Source organism: Conger conger, chromosome 5 (assembly GCF_963514075.1).
Source record: "Conger conger chromosome 5, fConCon1.1, whole genome shotgun sequence".
In the NCBI taxonomy this organism is placed as follows: Eukaryota; Metazoa; Chordata; class Actinopteri; order Anguilliformes; family Congridae; genus Conger; species Conger conger.
The window spans coordinates 14,045,282-14,063,591 of record NC_083764.1 but is presented as its reverse complement, the minus strand read 5'-3'; the positions used below and the strand labels follow the sequence as shown (position 1 = coordinate 14,063,591).

The window sequence follows — 18,310 nt, the reverse complement described above, 5'->3', positions numbered from 1 at the left end:
TTCATTCTCATTTGAAACAGCTTGAGATTTCTGGAATATTTGTTTGGCTCCCAAAAATCTCAGCCATTGTATTAAACAAGAGGAGCCTGTCACATTTTGAGTCGGTGGGAAACGCAATTGGAGAGCTGCTCCTATATCCGCCCACAGGTTCTCAACCCCGCTGTGTAAAACAGAAAAAAGGAATTTGTAGCTTCTCTGTTATTTTCCTCAACAAAACAACATTGGTGGAAAAAAGCTAAATATATGTTATTGGAAGTCAGTCCCATTTGAGTCTTGCTAACCACTGAAATTAGTCATTAGCCTAGCATCAGGAGGGAATGTTCGGGTACACCGCAAAACTACTTTTTAATTCCTGGGGAAATGTGAAAGTTAACTTGCTCTGCAAAGCCTTCATAGGTTTTTCACTGGAGAATGGTCACTAATTTAGCGATTTACTGTATACCACACAAGATACTGTATTCTTGGGCACTTCATACAACAATATTAAGTGTTTTTCTTCATTCACCTTTCTCTTCTCACCAACTAGGAACCATCAGTCTCAAAGTGAATGCTGTGCCATACATACCCACATATATGAAATGCAGGCTCTCCTCCAACATACTCACCTTTGACCAAAAGATGATGTGGCACTCCGTATACCACACAGTACCAGCGAGAACTGAACAGCACTGGCAGAAGAGGCGTTTCTCTTCAAACCGGTAGCCGGCGGGTGTCTGACACATCACTGGGCGCTTCAGTAATCCTGACTAACTTGCCCTCGTGGAGAGGAGGTCAACTGAAACCTGTTGCCATGGCCTGCCATAGTTGGATAATGATGGGGTCGCTGCTTGAACCTGCGCCTTTTGTACCACTTCCTCCGCAATCACCTTTCCCGACTGAGCCATGCTTTTGAAAAAGTCATTGAGCGTTAACCCCAGGGACATATAGTGTACACGACAACATTATATAATGAAGTTGTGTCAAATATTGACTATATTAATTTGCAGTTACAGTCAGCGAGCCAGGCATAAGATGCAAGTCTTCACTCCATTTGTTGCGGTAAGTAAGTATTCTGAGTTCATGTTGCCTACTTCCCAATGGAAGTAAGGGAGAGCAATATACCTCAGAATATTACATGGACAAATCCTATCAATGCTTTATAAAGAAAAAAATCTTAAAGAAATGATCAAGGACCAGTGTTTGGAAAGTTACATTAGTATTGAAATCATAAAATTTTTTAGTGACTGCTGAATATTGAAGCATTGTCAGATGCAGGCATGTCACCTTAACGCCTCATGTCACTGAATAGCTCTTGCACCCCATTCTCAAAGGCCTAGTCAGCCTCTGAATTGAAATGTTTCTACACAACACAGTGAATGTTCTCATTTTATTCTTTCTCAATAAAGACTTTTTCATTGACTTTACCTTGGTCAGTAGGAAGGAAGACCGAGGCCCCCCAAACATAATTCACGAGGATAAATGCAGCGCTTCAGAAATTCACAAATAGACGCCCTGAAAAAAAATTACTTTTTTCCACACCGGCATTCCAAATATTGGTCTCCGTAGTAAAAACCGCGCTGTGTGTCTGGTCCCTAACGCTAATGGATACTGCCATCGCCTGCCTTCTTACTGCGGTGTGGCCTGCCCTCTCCGTAGGGGTGTGCTCGAATCTGATTTCCATTTGTTTCACATTACGCATATCGCTGTACCAGCAAATAAGGTGTTATTGAGATGTCTGTCGGAGGTGCTTAGCCCTGATTCATTGGATACAAATAGCACCTCGACAAGTGGAATTGGGCTTTAGCATATTTATAACATGCATTGTACCACAGGGCCCCATTTTCAGACTGTTTTAATTTTCCAGATAAAAAAAGGACCCGGGATGAAATTTTCCCTCCCAGCAAATTCAATATAAAAATGTCTTCTTATATTTTTAATGAGGTCTGCCAGAGGGTAAAATATTACACTGAATCATGCCCATTGATTTTTGGCTTCCCATTTAAGTGATTTAGCCTTTTGAAATTATTCCTGATGGTATTTCCGAGGACATGGCTATAAATATTGTTGTTTAACATTTGCCAAAAAGTATTGAGAATAGGAGTCAATAGAAAAAAAGCAGACTCTACAAGTTTATCAATGAAATGAGTTTGCAAAAACACATTTTGCCAGTAAAAGATGGAGACGACTGATATAAATTTCCCCATTATTGTTTCTCTGTTTTGGCTCCAATTCCTTATGGGCAATCAGCAGTAGTGTTTCTCTGCAAATGTACACCCATTAATTATAGTAATTGAAAGGTAACAGTAATTATTGTTGCAATTAGTGGATTAATAGTGTGACTGAATTAACCAAAGCTTCAATCATAATTGTCATATTAAATGTTTTAAAAAATCTTGTCATATTCCAAAATTGTATTCTGTACTTCAGCATGCTTTACTCTGTCATTGTCAGAAATGAATGTATGAAGCATTGGGTAAAAATATTACTCTGGTTATATGCTGAATAAGCAGGTGGAAATTTGCAAACAAACAAATACATCTCATGGTCTGTATCTGGATTGAATGTAACTCAAATATTTGTATGCAGACATACTGTTTTATTAAATATAGGCTGGTAATGATCTTTGAACTAATTTATTGGAAATAGCTGTAGGCAATGGAATGCATTACTGTGAGTTGAAGCAATGCGCATATGTGGAATTGTGGGAAAAATCATTAATTGTCGTAACCACGGTATTGACAATGCTGTTTATTTTTCAGTTAAACGCTGTTACTGAAAATTGCATTGTTTTCTGTGAAGATGTGATGAATGTTTGATTGGTCAGAGGCAGATATAGAAACGGTAGGGTAAATTACAGTTTGTTCACTGAATGTTAACGTTGTTTAAAATCTTATGGTCCCTGAAAGCACTTGGTTGACAAACGCCCGTAAGCCTTTGTGCGTATGAAGATGGGATGTACAATTGTAATTATTTTAACATCTAAGAATTAGATATATAGACTTTCCTCTTCAGAGCCTCCAAAGATTCAGTCTCTGTGCTTTCCCATGCATACTAAACGCGTTAAAGGTACAGTATGAATCATCGCTGTTTAAACGATCTGGCGATAACCGAAGGAAACAACAACATCCTCTAGGCTCTGGCCCATGTAATCGAAATTACAGATGTATTCAGTGAGAGCACGCTGTTCTTGGAAAGAAACCTAAGGCTTCAGCGTCTGTGAAGTGCATTGTTCTCTGTCCTCTGGGGGCCCAGTGGCCTTACCTCTCTTTTTTTTTTTTTTTTTTTTTTTTTTTTTTGGCCTGTGATCCTCTGCAATGTGGAAAATACATCACAAGGGGGGAAAAGATACTCAATTAAGAGCGGACATTTTGAGGGGGTGGGGGCACGGGCAGAAGCTGAGGAGGATTTTTCTCCTCTTTTTTTCTTCTCCTTGCTCCTGACCTGGAAATCGATTGAGGTCCGCCGTCTTCACGGACATTCCAACATGTTAAATGTTCTTTCTAGGAGCTAGAAGTAGAAATTAGGAACTCCCAATCTTGCCTTTGAGCAAGGAAACACGAGTGCAACCTTTGCGGAAGTACTTTTTCGGAAAGCGTGACGTATACACGATGTATAACCTATGGATCCACTTCTCCTTATCTGCCACGCATGTGCCACGTCTGTAACCGACGTGGCTTTGAACTGATGTTTGATAGGAGCAAGGACATTCCATTTGCCCAATTCACGTTTTCTTGATTTCTCCATCTTCAACTCTTTTTCTAGCCTCTCCCAATGGATGGACCTAGGAGTAGAAAAGGGAGCAATGAAAAGACAAAATAGGATAAAAATAAATGATTGGAATGAGCCCTTAGTTTTTAGAACCAGACCGGGTTCATACACCACAGAAGAAGAACCTGTGTGGAAACACATCTGCCCAGTCACGCAGACTGATTCTGGGTTTCTCAGCACTGGTGTCTGGGGGCGATCCGTACTTCTCATTGGACCTGTTCTCTCCGGGAAGCTGCCCTCCCCAGACATACGCCGCACCAAGCAGAACACCTCTGTCTGCCCGCAGTAAGTCTCCACAGAGAGACGGAGGCAGTAGCCCATGGCTTTGTCATGAAGTAGCTGGACGCCGTCTCATTACCTCACATTATTTCTGTGCTTAGCAGACATCCTTATCAGTAGAGACTCGGCGCACAGTGTGCATTCTCACACATCTCACAACCGATTTGTACTGCTGGATTCTCACTGGAGGACCTGGAGGACATCACCGCGTTCAAAGGCACAACAGCTGTACGCCAGCAGATATTCCAAAGTGCTGCGATCACATCCACTGTCACCAGCCGTACGGGGTGGCATTATTCATGGAAGCTCATTGTGGGGAAAAAAAACGGTCCTTGTATCAGGCTTTTTTCGCCTCGTTATTTCTTGGTGGGCCAAAGTACAGAGAGTCCAAAAAAAATGAAAAAGTGTCTTTTATGAACATTCACATTTTTATGTACAGAAACCAATCTAAATCCACTAAAAAACGGCGTCAAAATAATATATGTATGAAGTGCAGCAAACAGCGTCCCTGCTTCGCAGTTAAACCAGCAATTTATGGGAGAGGTAATATTCTTAATCTCCATCAGGAAAATGCTGTAAAACTCAGCAGGAAATGAGCTTCCCAGACCGTGACAGAGGAGGCCTCTGTTTGATGACCGAGGCATTTAATATGTTGCTGAAAGTTAAGTATGCACGGGGAAAAACTGGCCTTATTTTTATTCAGAGCCTGAGATTGTGTTTCAGAGACTTGTGAAGTGAAAAAGTAACGCAGTCTCTCTGAAGCGCTGATGAAATTGAGCAGCGCAGTGCGTGTGTCTGCAGGGTGACCACAGTAAAAGGACCATTCCCGGTTCATCTCGGAGCAACAGACTGCGGCTTGTGATTTAATACCCCGGAAGGACACCGGTGGGAGATTTAGCCTGAACCCAAGAGACACTATGTGCTGACTCTTCAGTATTTATATCACAGGACACATCACATTATGACTGTATAAATGAAAAATGAAGGGGGTTCTTTAAAGGAGAAATAATGTACAGTATGTCATTATTTTTCAAGCTGTGCTTCATTAAGGATTTAATTCATTTTAAAGTATTGACTCTTTGAAGAAATGCTGGGGGAAGTATAATGAGATGCTCTTTGGACTTACTGTACAAATAAAAAAATCAAATTATTTGCTTGAGAATACCTTTGTATGAATGGTCATTGAAAATGAGATTCAAATTCATGCAAGCCAGTGGCAACAGAGTACTTTGTAGCCCTGCAAGAGTAGAGACGCTAAGCTACAAAGCGACTATTACCGCTTCCTTCTATAAACATGTATGAGCTGAGCCCGGTGTTTGCTTTGGCCTTGGATGTGTTGCGAGGGGGAGCTTCAGGTCCATATAGCCCCTGTCCTAATGAAACTCAGATGAACGGGGGGTGTAAATCACTCCTGGGGCGCGGTTGGACTGATCAGGGCGCCTTAAAGGAGATTTACAGTGCACAGGGCCAGGCGAGTGTAAATCACCATGATTGCTTACTGAGGAGGGACCGTCACGGCAAGGTGACGAGGAGATGAGTGGAGTCTGTTAGCATCATCGAAAAATGGTTGTTTTGCTTCTGGCCAAGATAAGTAAATCTCTTTGACAAGGGCAACTCGAAGCATTTTATTTTCGAGGTATTTAATTTACTTTGTCCATATTTTGATGTCTGGATGAGTTGCTTTAGTACAGAAAGAATACACACATCTATACACAATCTACATTCCTGTGAGTATAATGATAGAAAAGCAAGTTACTGAAAATAAGATATTAACACTGATCCCTACTTTTCATTAAATGTAAAAAAACTTTGTCACTTAGAATGATTTTCAGATATGTCATCAATACAAAATTCAGTATCAGTTGACTCTTCACACTTGAAGAGTTGCAGCTGACTGGCACTAGTGCAATACAAAAAATGAGGCACTGTTTGGATTTCAAGTTCAAGGAGTAATTTTCTCACAAAATGAAAAAAAGAGTCAGCGATCCTACTCTTCTGATCCAGTCAGACCTTTTAGAGCTTGTACCGATACTTCAGTGATTATTCATAGAATTTCAATGTCAAAACACATTCTTTATGAATATTTTGTTGTTCTTTAAGATGTATACGAACGTGCAGTTATATGTAATGCTTTGGCATTGATGTACCCTTTGTAATTTCAATATGATGTGATCAAATGGAATGCATTTACTCATCGACTTTAAAGACTTTTATATTCCCACAGAATAAAGAGCCTTGCATATTTTAGTGCCAAACAATATCACTTCAGCTGCAATTGCTATTCACTTCTGTCAATGAGAACTACATTATTATTTAGATCTAAATCTAAGATAAACAGGATGAATGTACCTTATTCTACAGACATACCATACAATTCAGCCCCAAAGAAAGTTATTGTTGAATTCTAAAAATCTGTTTTATGAGAGTAGATACAGAGGTGATTCAATTCAGTTGTCATTTGAGAAAGCTCTGAACTCAGAGTATGAGAAGAATCTTTTATCTTAATACTCTTTCAAAAAAATTTACTTTCGCATTAATTTCGCCTTGTAGATACATTTACAAAAATGTACAGTACATCAAAATATCAAAACCAGAGTTGGCTTTTGCTTGTAAATCTGTCTAAGGAGTTTTGTAAGATATGCAATAGAAATACATGAATGAATCTTAACTTCACATAATTTATTAATATGAGATACAGTTTTTACAGCCTGTACAAGTAAGACTTTTGATGTAATTATGTGTGATGAATATTTGTCTTTGTGTTTATACGTACACTCAGTGAGCAATTTATTAGGTGGACCTGTACACCAGCTTGTTAATGCAAATATTTAATCAGCCAATTATGTGGCAGCAACTAAATGCATAAAAGCATGCAGACATTGTCATGAGGTTCAGCTGTTGTTCAGACCAAATGTCAATGGGGAAGAAATGGGATCTAAGTGACTTTTACCGTGGAATGATTGTTGGTGCCAGACAGGGTGGTTTGAGTATCTCAGAAACTGCTGATCTCCTGGGATTTTCACACAGAACAGTCTCTAGAGTTTGTGTGTGTGAATGGATGCATGAGTGCTCAAATTAATGTTCCTATAAGTCTGTAGGGAGAGTTTTGTCCAAAGGGTTAATTTTGCATTACAAAATTCCACATGTCTAGACAGCTTGTTTATTGTTAATTCAAAATATTTGGTTACACAGGTTAAGGTTTAAAAAGTGGGCTTTCCTGTTTATACGCCTGAAAAACACTTGTAAACCTCAGCTGAGATATATTTATGGCAGCGTCTATTTCAGGCTCCACTTCTTTTAAAGGGAAGTCAGGTTATCACTTCGTTCAATTTCTCAATGTACTTTTTTTTATTGTTGTTCTTGTACTTTTGCATAAATGCAGCTGCATTGCAAGATTTAAAATGAACTTAATTTCTTTCTATTGTTTCTTCATTCAGTTGAATTTATATTTAGATGTGTCTTTTTTAGATGGAGTTAAGGTCCGGTCACAATCAACAAAGGATAAGGAGCAGGGATTTGTTGTTATTTTCATTGTTGTTGTTGTTCTTGCAGTTGTTGTAATAACTGTTTTAGCTCAGACTAAACCACTCGTAATCGCAGTCAAGGAATGTGAACTCATACGAACTGACCACTATATTTAATGTGCTGTTCCAAGAACACTTATTTTAGATCAATTTCATGATTATGTCCAATTAGCTTGTCATGTTCTTTTCCAAAAGAAAGGCCTATATAATAATAAAGAACATTTATTTTTCAAAGAACTACCATTGCCTTGCCTTATCAGTTCTTAGATTCACAGTCTTTCCAAGCTCAGAGGAGTTATGTATTGTTTGTTTCATTGGATTGTGATTGATGTTTATGTTGTGTTAAGGCACAACCTTGAATGTGATGAATTTTAGATCTGGTGTCAGTGTATTATTTATTACTCTGAATCAAACATTGATTGAACCCTGTACAAGTGGATTTCTTCAAGAAAGAAGCCAAAGGGTTTTAAAAATACTGGATTTTGTCAGTGCTCTGAGGGTTACGTGAAAGATGTCTCTTTGGCGGTTCATCCTTTTTTCATGGAAATCATTATTACTTTCTGAAAATACACTAAATAAAAAAGCTCTGCTGACAATCTAAGCCTGCAAGTTATGCAAGATATTCCGTAATTTGTACAGAAAGCAACCATTCTAAAAGTCTCTCGAGAATAAATGAATAAACTGTACTGTATGGTTTCCCCCTACATTTTCATATGCATTGCACTGTGTGCCATGACTTAATGTGAAGTATGTGGAGCTCACTCTGCAGAGAAAGTGCCAAGTTGTCAAAGGTCAATATTGATCTTTACAATTACACAGGCTTGCAAGTGCAATTAGTTGGAAGAGGCATAATTGCAAGAATTGATCTTCACAAGAAAGATGCCTCCTTCTGTCTGTGGGCTATGCTTTGATCAGTGCATAGCACTTCAAAGGGCCTCCTCCATCTTCTCTCCTTCCCTGCCATGGAAAACATTGACAATGTTCTTTCCTCTGTTTATTTTTTCTCAAGTTTCACCAGATACTTTCTTTGACTGGGTTTTTTTCCTGAACACATAATATTTTTTGGGATGTAGCGTAGACAACTCTGAATCCACATTTCCTGGAAAAATAATTTAGAGCACCCCATGGCATTGGAAGGGGGGGATTAGCGTTGAAACATCCTGTTGTGTGGGAGCTTCTCCTGTGGACATGTATTTCCTGTTTGTACTGATGTGTCTAAGTGGAGGTCCAAAGCAAACAATTGAGTCTGCCATTTATTTACTCTACAAATGAGAGACTCATTTCAAAAAACAAATGTATGGTCTAAAACCTGTGGGCTACTGGTCATTAACCATTCACCCACAGATAGATTTTTGGATTTCCATAATGGCGTCTGGACAACAGCATTTTCTGCCATTATGGTCACATCAGTAGCCTTGCCTGAAGCCCCTACCTCCTCTTGAAGTTGTATGATGTAACTGTTACTACTGATTGGTGGGATGTCTATCCGTAATTTTTCCATTTTGGTGAATTTAGCGACCTCTGTGGACACTGGTGGTCACAAGTTCATTTTCACACTCCAAATACTGGAGTTCCATTCGAAATGAAGCTATTTAATAGGAGCACAAGCAGGCCTACTTTATATCTTTGAGGGTAATATAACAGTAGCTTATTTGGAGAATGAAAACTAGGTAACCAAATATTTTTCCATACAATTGAGCAGCACATCAAACCTAATTTAAAATCTTTTTGGATTTTAGATGTTTGCTCTTCCGCATTCATCACGCAACTTTCTGTGTGTGCATCACACCTCGAGCAAATCTCTCGCTCGCCAGCTCAGTATGCGTCATCAAATTTCATTATGTGGCGGGCCACCACACACAGCATATAGGCTATAGCTGAAATTTATGAACGCAAACACTACAGTGAGCTACAGGCTAGTGGAGCTAGGATATGATCTCAGGCGTTAATGTACCTGACAGGGTTTCATATTGCTCTTTGGAGTTTGAGCGTTTTATCTCCGCGGTTCTGTCGTTGTTTAGAAACGAATCTGCCCTCCCCGGCAGCCTCACGCAGTTCCTCCAGGAGCCGCCGTTCCTCTGGCGGCCGGGAATCAATCGCGCCGCGGCAAGCCGGCGCGAGACAAATGCGGGCTGGAGGATGCGCCTTCGTCTGGGTCTCTGTCTGGGGCTGAAGAGGTGACCCATCAGCCCGAGTGATTGAGCAGCCTGTCAGGCCGCCTCAGCATTGAGCGGAGATAATGCACGGCTTAAAGTGGGCCTCCCGACTTTGATGAATAAAGGGAAGATGAAAAATAAATGTTGCCGTATCAATCAATTCGCTTCTCCGTCGCCTTTCCAGATATTCTCCCGTTGCTGTTTTTCCAATAGACATATTAAACATCAGGGTAAAAGCCGGCTAATGTGAAGGAGTCTCTCAAGGGCAAATGCGTCCCTCTAAACCTCTCTTTCCAGGCTTCTGTTTAATTTTGATCATTCTTAAAATCATTTTTCCTGGAGATTAGCCCAAAAAGAGCAAATGGGAAAGATGGGAGGGTCAAGTTTGGGTCAAAATGAAAAGCACATTGTGTGCTTTGTAGTACAATATTCATTTTCAATTTTATTGAATTCATTTTATAATAATGAATACATTCATTTCAGTGGGCAGTTAATATTTACTTTGTGACTGTACCAAATTTGAGGCTGTCACACTGCAACAAATCATGCACCATTTCCAATGCAAAGAAATGTTTTAAAAAGGGTCTCAGTCTCATCACCTTTGGGAATGTCTGAAAAATGCTGACTGCAGAAGGAGCGCTTATCCAGCGACCGCCTGCATTGGAGGAGTGAAGCAACAATTTGTTCATCCAGCTTGACCGATGCATCTGCGGAAGTACAATATGAATGGAAAGAATATCCGCACTAGTATCATCGATCCAAAGCTAGGAGATATAAACAAAGAAGACCTGGGAAAGTATAGCTGTTTCTACAACAGATACTGACGCTATTCATCCTGAAGAACCTAATTCAATATCCGTATCTAGCTTACTGTGCAGAGGTAGCTTTTTTTCTCATGTGGGTTTGTATTGAGGAAAATAAAGGAATATCAGTACTCATTTGAAGTGTTTAGACAAAATGATCATCCTGACGACTTGACGATATTACCTGCAAATAGTTTTGTCGATATCCATGCTGAAAAAAATATCCCGCTTCAAGAAACTTTTTCTCATTTGGCACTGGACTTAAGTTTCCCTCATTCTCCCTTCATTTTGTATGCAGTGGAAGTGTACAAGCCCTTTATGTAAAACGTCCTTCTGTATTGTCCTGCCGAATGTTCTGTGCCGTCAGTCTGATGAGAATTTGAAATCTTGGACCTCCTAACCGACAGAAATTGCTGTGCTTGTTAATGCCTAATAGCCTTTGTGGGGGTCCTTTTGTATTAACCCTGAATATTGAAAGCTACGTGGTGTCAGAAAGGTTCCCTTGTGACTCGTGGCTCCGCGAAAAGGAACAAGTTTTATGTCTCTCAGTTCACAGCAAAGCGCTTGTTCTAATGTGGTGATCTGTCTTGAAACTCTTCTGCGGTGGATATATTTCCTGAATATTTCCTGCTCAGCCAAATTTTCCATTCCAGACGAAGCCACACACTGTTTAGTCAAACCACTTTGGTGGCAGATGAGTGGTGAGCAAAAGCCATCTCAACAGGACTATGTAAATGGGAAATATAGGGTTGGCTCCCATGGTTAAACATTGTGCCCCACATAACGTGCTCGGTTTTAGTGTCAGACCTACTGTAAAGGCCGTGGCCCTTAGAATGTCCACACTTACATGACTTTTTCCAGCGGAATCCATAAAACATTATTTTCTGCAGCTTGACTTTCTATCAGATGTTCTTCACAGTTCATTTGCCCCGGACATCTGGAGTGTTGCTTCACAGTCCACGAAGAACAGCTGGGAGCCATTTCCAAGCACTGGCCCCAGTCTTTGATTCCGAGTCTCTATTCCCACACAACAACAAGACTGGGGACCAAACCTCGGGAAGCTGGTTTCTTCTGTCACGGCAACAAGGGCACATTATGTTTGTTTGCCTCCTTTCAAACTTGGGTAGTTTTGATTTATATTACCCTTGAAGGCACCTACAAGGCTTTACAGAACATCATATTGCTTTAAATTGGGAACAGTTGTTCTTTTTATAGGACTGTTTTTTAGGCTCAGAAAAACATCAAACATAATCCTTGATTGAGCCAAGATGTCTGAGCTATTTGTACTAATGTCAGATAGGAAATATGCATAACTTGTGTAAAATGTGGAAGGAAACTTGGTACTTATATATTTTTCCATAGTATTTCGATGCGGGAAAGTACAAATGCAGATATACACACGTTTTTTTAGCTTTGCAGTTAGTGTACCTTGAAGCCTCTTATTTTTCTCAGATTGCTTGGCCAGTGTCAGTTCCACAAACACCTGTTGAGTGTCACCCACTTGGAGACAGAATCTTTCCTAGAGACAATACCCTTTTAAGATTTACTTCAGGTTGTGAATACATAATGCGTCTTACCCAGATTCTTCCATTACCCAGAGCCAGACTTTAATCTTTGCATAATGAAGTTTTCTCTAAAACTGCCATGCTGAATTATCATAACTTATGTCTTGATATAAGGACTGGGTAGAGAACTGAACAGTTTAGAAGCAAATAATTTTATCCAGCACATGCAAAACTAGGAAACTGTGCAACAGTTTAAATGCTAAACTAGCAATCTGCATGAAAGTGTGTTGAAGACAATCGTTAATACAAAAAATCTTATCAAAGCCATTTCTCCTCCACAGGTCTTTTCCCTGCTGTGCTCAACCTGGCCTCCATGGCGGAGATCACCTCCAATGCCACCTGTGGAGAGAGAGGCCCGGAGATGTACTGCAAGCTGGTCGAGCACGTCCCTGGACAACCAGTGAGGAACCCCCAATGTCGACTGTGCAACCTCCGAAGTGAAAAACCGCATGGTAGGGGTCCAGACATTTATGCCTTAAGTCATTTCTGCCAGTGCTGTATGGCTGGGTTCATTTCCTGTCATGGAAAATACACTTTGATTGATTTGTGGAAACCCGAAGCTAAAGAATTTGCAATGCCCTTCATATCAGAGTGCGCCATCTCATATAATTCATGCATTCCCAGATCTGATGCATCAGGCAATGGCGTGGATGTGATTTGAAAGCCCTTGCGGGCATCTGTTGTTTTCTCTAAGAAATAGCCTATTTTCTGCTGAAACTCACAGTGATGAATAACAACGTAGGAATATACACGATAGCCTTTGTATATTCTTTGTATGTGTCTCCACCTTTTCATTTTTTTACCTCCCTTTTGCGAAGATAGATGAATGCAAAGTTTTTAATAATCTCCTCTGAATATAAAAAAAAAACAGCCAAGTGCTTCCTACATATGAGGAATAGTGTGAGGTTGTAATTGGGTTGGTGATGTAAAATTTCATGCAAAAAGTGTCAAGACCGACCCTGTCCAGCCAGCAGAGATAACTGAGACTGATGGGAATGCGACACAGAAGAACCTTGTTCAGTAATTACAAGTCTTTCAGACAGGCCATTATAATTCTCCCCCAGAAATTGTAATCTCACTGAAAGGGTACTGTAGTCAACCGATTTAAAGCCTTATTACTTGTAATGAAGATTTCCTGTTTTGAAAAATACAAATCTGTCCTTCATTTATCTTGGTTTATTTTCAATGACAGACTATTTTTTCCTTTTGGTCAGTTTTCATCTGTATGGTAGATTCAAGTTTTATATTATTTATTTCCAGATGGTCATACCAAATAAATTTTCAATCTATATTCATCTACATACACTCATTCACACACACACACCACACACACATGTACATGCACACAGTTGGATGGTTATTAGGCTATTAACACCATCCCCTGGAGCAAAACAACAATATCCGGCACATATTGAAAACAATATGGTTACACTTTGGAGTACATATCCTTACAAGTGACACTTAAATTGCATGTACTTACATATTCCCCATTTCTTTATCCACAACTTTAATACTTCCCCCTACCTTATACTACCACTGCAAGGTTCTTCATTAGTCCAGGGGGTGAGGACAAGCACACACAATCTACGACACCTCAGCTGACTTGATGTACCATGAAAGTACAGTAAGTTAGAAATTAGTACGCTTTGCAAGCAAAAAGGTACAAATTAGTTATACTATATTGTTGGCTAAGGGTACAATTTTACCCAGCGAGAAGCATTTATTTCTCAGAGTCCACCAGCTAAGCAGCCACAGTTTCCCAATCAAACAGGGTGATGGAGAAACAAGATAGGGAACTCTCTACGAACATAAACCCTTTTCCCTGGATGAGGCTATGGCCAATGAAGTACTGCCACATAGGACAATGGCATAGTTTAAATTCATTTGGCGTGTCAAAGTACTTAGTTATATGTGCTACCCAGTAGCTCAAATATATTACCTCATTTCATAATTGCTGAACCTTCATCATTCTAGGTATAGTCCCATTTAGATAGCACTACTGTTCAATACTTCAGTAACCACTAACCCTGTCAGCTTCTCTGCTAGCCTATAAAAGTTCTCAACCCTACTTTACTGATCGTCCACTTTGAAGGACTGAAGTCGTATATGTGTTTTGAAGTATACATCAATGATTTTGCATAATTACATTTTGTCAGTTTTAAACTGGGTCCATCTACGTCCATCTTTTCAAATAAAAGACGTTTGCACTGGTAGTTCTCTCTTCATGATCAGGCAGAAACAAGTCAACTTTGTTAGCAGATTCACTAGACTTATTAAAACTTGAACATTCTTTCATCTTGCTAGCCTTCAAACATTAACTGCTATAAATGTCTTGGGATATATTCAGTCAGACATTACAGTGATTTATCATACTAGTTATTTAATCATTCTCCATTACAATGAACTATTAAGAAACATCATAACAATGCCCTTATATACACTTCAGATGATGGGTAGCAACACAACCAAACTAATTATATGATACAGAGCAATTGTTTTGACTATGTTCTGACAGAAAAGCAATTGGAGATTCTTAGGACTAAACCATTTGTTTTTCCATTAGACTATTTAAGTAGAAAGGTTAAAATTAATAATTTAGGATATATCTTTAATCTTTATGTAATGAAGCAAGAACAATCTTTAAGATTAACAAATTAATTACTTTGGTCTATTCCTGAATGGATATAATATGTGTGTCGACTAGTCTGACAGAAAATAATATCTGCATTTGATTATATTCAAAAGTTATTGAGGGGATTACCTCTATACGTGGTACAAACTTCTGACATACACGTTGCTGAAAAATAAAAATAATTAAATGTAATAAACTTGCCAAACAGGGGTACCTTCACTGTGCCTCTATAGGCCTCCAAAACACTGGGTAGCTGTGTGCACTGTTAAAAAATACCTCATCATGTCTATCAAAGTAATGGAGAAAACGTGTGGAGAGACGGTTTAAGAACCGGACCATTCTAATCCCAAATGGATCTCTGTTCCTGCGCCAGTCAGCAAGGCACTTAACCTGCATTACACTGATGGAAACCCAGCCTTTTAATTGGACATTATGTAAAAACGGAAGGTATGTCAGTCACCACGGGTAAGGATGTTTTTGCAAAGCTAATGTCAATGGGCTTACAAGGGCCAGGGCGGATAACTATAAAACCTGCGCTGTCGGGCTCCTGTACGGTTTACTGCCGTTTCCTTTTACAGTGTTTTAATTGCAGAGACTGCGGTGATTAAGGTTTGTGATGAGACAGAGTGAGAGAGAGAGAGCGAGAAAGAGAGAGAGAGAGAGAGAACTTGTCCTTTTGGAATGATGAGATGATTGTTAGGCTGATTACTGCAAGTTGGTTAACAACTGCTACTTACTGGTTAATAGCTACCTTTCATCCGAGATCCTCGATGTCTATTGCCGAACTGTCACTCTTTCCCGAGCGTAAATGCTTTTAATTCCACCTCTATTTTGTCAGAGCGGCATCCCATCGAATACGCCATCGACGGCACCAACCGATGGTGGCAGAGCCCCAGCATAAAGAACGGCATGGACTACCACTACGTCACCATCACCCTGGACCTCCAGCAGGTGAGGCCCTCAAAGGCACACACACACTCCTGCGAGACACCAGCACTGTGTGCTACTCCTTTTTCCAGCCATGACCACTCTGACCCAAGGCTAGGTGTCTGTGTTCTTCACACGTCAGAATCGCACTGCTACCAAATCTCACCTGCAGTCCATAACTCAACCAACTACCTTTAAACTGTTCAGCGTTAAGTCAACTTTTGCTGAGGACATATGGTCCCTATTGGAGTCATATGTACTCTGTTAGAGTTGAATTAACACTGAGCATGCGTGTTAGGGAATGGGAGGCCTTTCTTGTGCGAACTTAAAGTGACCCAGAGGCCAGATGTTTTGTCTCTCCGGGAGCACAGCTTGGTCTTAGGAAACTTGCTGCAGATGTGCATTCTGCCTGGTCATCCTTGCTTTCTGTCACATCGTTTTGGTAAACAATCATCTATTCTCCATTGTAGTCTTGTGGTGCCTTTTGACTTTGGTAGTTCCCATCTTGAATTAAATTACTTGATATTGCCAATTTCTTACTCCTGCTCATTTTATTGTTGTTAGCCTGCAGCTGAGGAAGATAAAATAATTGCACAATCATCCTAGTAACAGCAGATTACTGAGAACAACCCTACTGGAACAGAGAAAAAGTCATTCCAGTTATGCCCACCGAGCAGAATTTCCAATGGCTCACTCTAGTTAATGCTCAAACTTCTGTACCCTTCAAGCTATTATGACCTGATGAAGTGTGCTGGGGCACTTAAGGGCAATGGGACTAGAGGACTAGAATTTAAGATTGCCATCTGCCTGGACTTCCCTGTTGGCGACCTGCAGCTGGAAATACTTTGTCAAAATGGAAGTACACAATTAATATAATGATATGTTTCAGTCTTCCAGGGGTGGGGAGAGTGTTTAGCCCTGTCTGCGAGAGAGGAAACGGAAAAGAAAGGATCCTTTGTTTGAATGTGGCATTTCTGTGTGTGTATGTGTGTGTGTGTGTGTGTCTGTGTGTGTCAGACCTGGGTCAGTTATGTAATTGTTTTGTATTCACATACCTTTCTATGTTTTACTGAGCTTGTCTGGTGTATTGGAACATGTGAAATGCTCTCAAAAATAGTAAACCCTGCTTTGTGGTCCTCTTGGTAGTCTCAATTGCACCAGGCAAGGTCAAACGAGCACAGAAAAGTATTTGAATCCAAAACAATTTCATATTTGACCCAGATCTGGTGTGTGTGGGGGTGTGTGTGTGTGTGTGTGTGTGTGTGCATACGAGCGAGGTGGGGTGTGTGTGATTTGACATTCCCCTGGGACACCAATATAATCACGGATGGTTCCTGATTTTTCTACACTGTGCACATGTAGCATGTGGTTCATGGGTATTTGTCCTCCTCTGAGTTATTTCACGCGGGGGTCAAAGTGCCAGTCTCCCTGGACTCAGGGAAAAGCGAAAATGAGAAAATAGAACCGGGAGAGACATCTGCTTCATTATCATGAATCTGTCACAGACCAAGGGTTGCGAGAGGTGGGTTGCATTTGCATTAATTGTGATGCCACTCAGCTCATGACATGGTGGAGGGGAGGTGAGAGAAGGGTGTTTTGAGATTAGATATTGTGGAAAGTACTATCCTCTTTGCTATCTGTGTTACATGAGGTATTGTGTATTTACAATGGCATGGGACGTATAGCCTGTTCGTATAGTTCATATAGCGTGTTCTTACCTCCCAATGTTGAATTTGTTATTGATACCTGATGTGTGGAAAAGTGGCGGCTCTACCCATTGAGATTAAACACATCAGTAACTGTAGATTCTCACCACGGTGATAGACTCACTCCACGCATCATCCTGGAGATCTGATAGTTTGGCAGGTTACTGTAGACAGCACTGGAAACACATTGCATTATTGATATTCCACAGAACACCGTGTCATATAAAATTTATTGTCAAGCGCCGTGATGATAAAAAAAAGAAAAATCTCAAGAATGTAGCTTCTAAGGGAAACAGCTACAACAGCTAAATATAATACACAAACCACAGGTATAGCGGTGTAATGTATGGAACAATGCTACAAGGTGGTTTGCGAACTTGTACGTTTGTCAAACAGCGTTTACCGAGCTGTCAGCCCATTAATATTCCGTGACAATTAATGACATTCTTTGTTTGCGCGCTGTTTGGCACGTGTGCGTACTGCGTTTTTTTTATTATCTCAAATTGAATCCTGTTTGCGACTAGCATGGCTGCATTTCCCCAGGAGACGTTCTGTTTACCGTCGTCAGAGAGGCAAATTAATCTGCGCTTTCGGCGCCCCCAGTGATGTGCGGGAACGTTTCCTTGCCGCCCGCTACAGCGGCAAGCTCGTTTCCCCCTCGTTATGCCCGGGTCCCGCTAGACTGGAAATGTGAATAATGACGGACGCTGATGGGCGAGGGCGACGTCGCGGCTCCTCTCCGGCGGAGAACTGCAGTCATTACGGCCCGCCGGGTCCGCTGCTCGCCTGTCCGGTGGCGTGATGTGGCTGAACCGGTCATTAGCTTAGCCACGTGGCTGCGCCGGAGTCAGACAGCCCAGAGGCAGGGGAGATTTAATCACGCATTCCCCCGCCAGCTGAATCTAACCACCTTGCCGTAGGTCACGAGAGGCGTACACTCGATGTCCTCCCCCCCCAGCTGAAGTTCCACT

The 18,310-nt window shown here is 40.7% G+C and overlaps 1 protein-coding gene across 1 annotated transcript in view; it reads left to right on the top strand.

Annotated features, from left to right (window-relative positions):
• Positions 1-18,310, top strand: part of lama2 (laminin, alpha 2) — a 114,351-nt gene that overhangs the window by 7,184 nt on the left and 88,857 nt on the right. The window contains exons 2-3 of the mRNA XM_061241711.1: positions 12,356-12,526; positions 15,545-15,657. Coding sequence (XP_061097695.1) covers positions 12,356-12,526; positions 15,545-15,657 — 284 coding nt within the window. The remainder of the gene's footprint in view (positions 1-12,355; positions 12,527-15,544; positions 15,658-18,310) is intronic.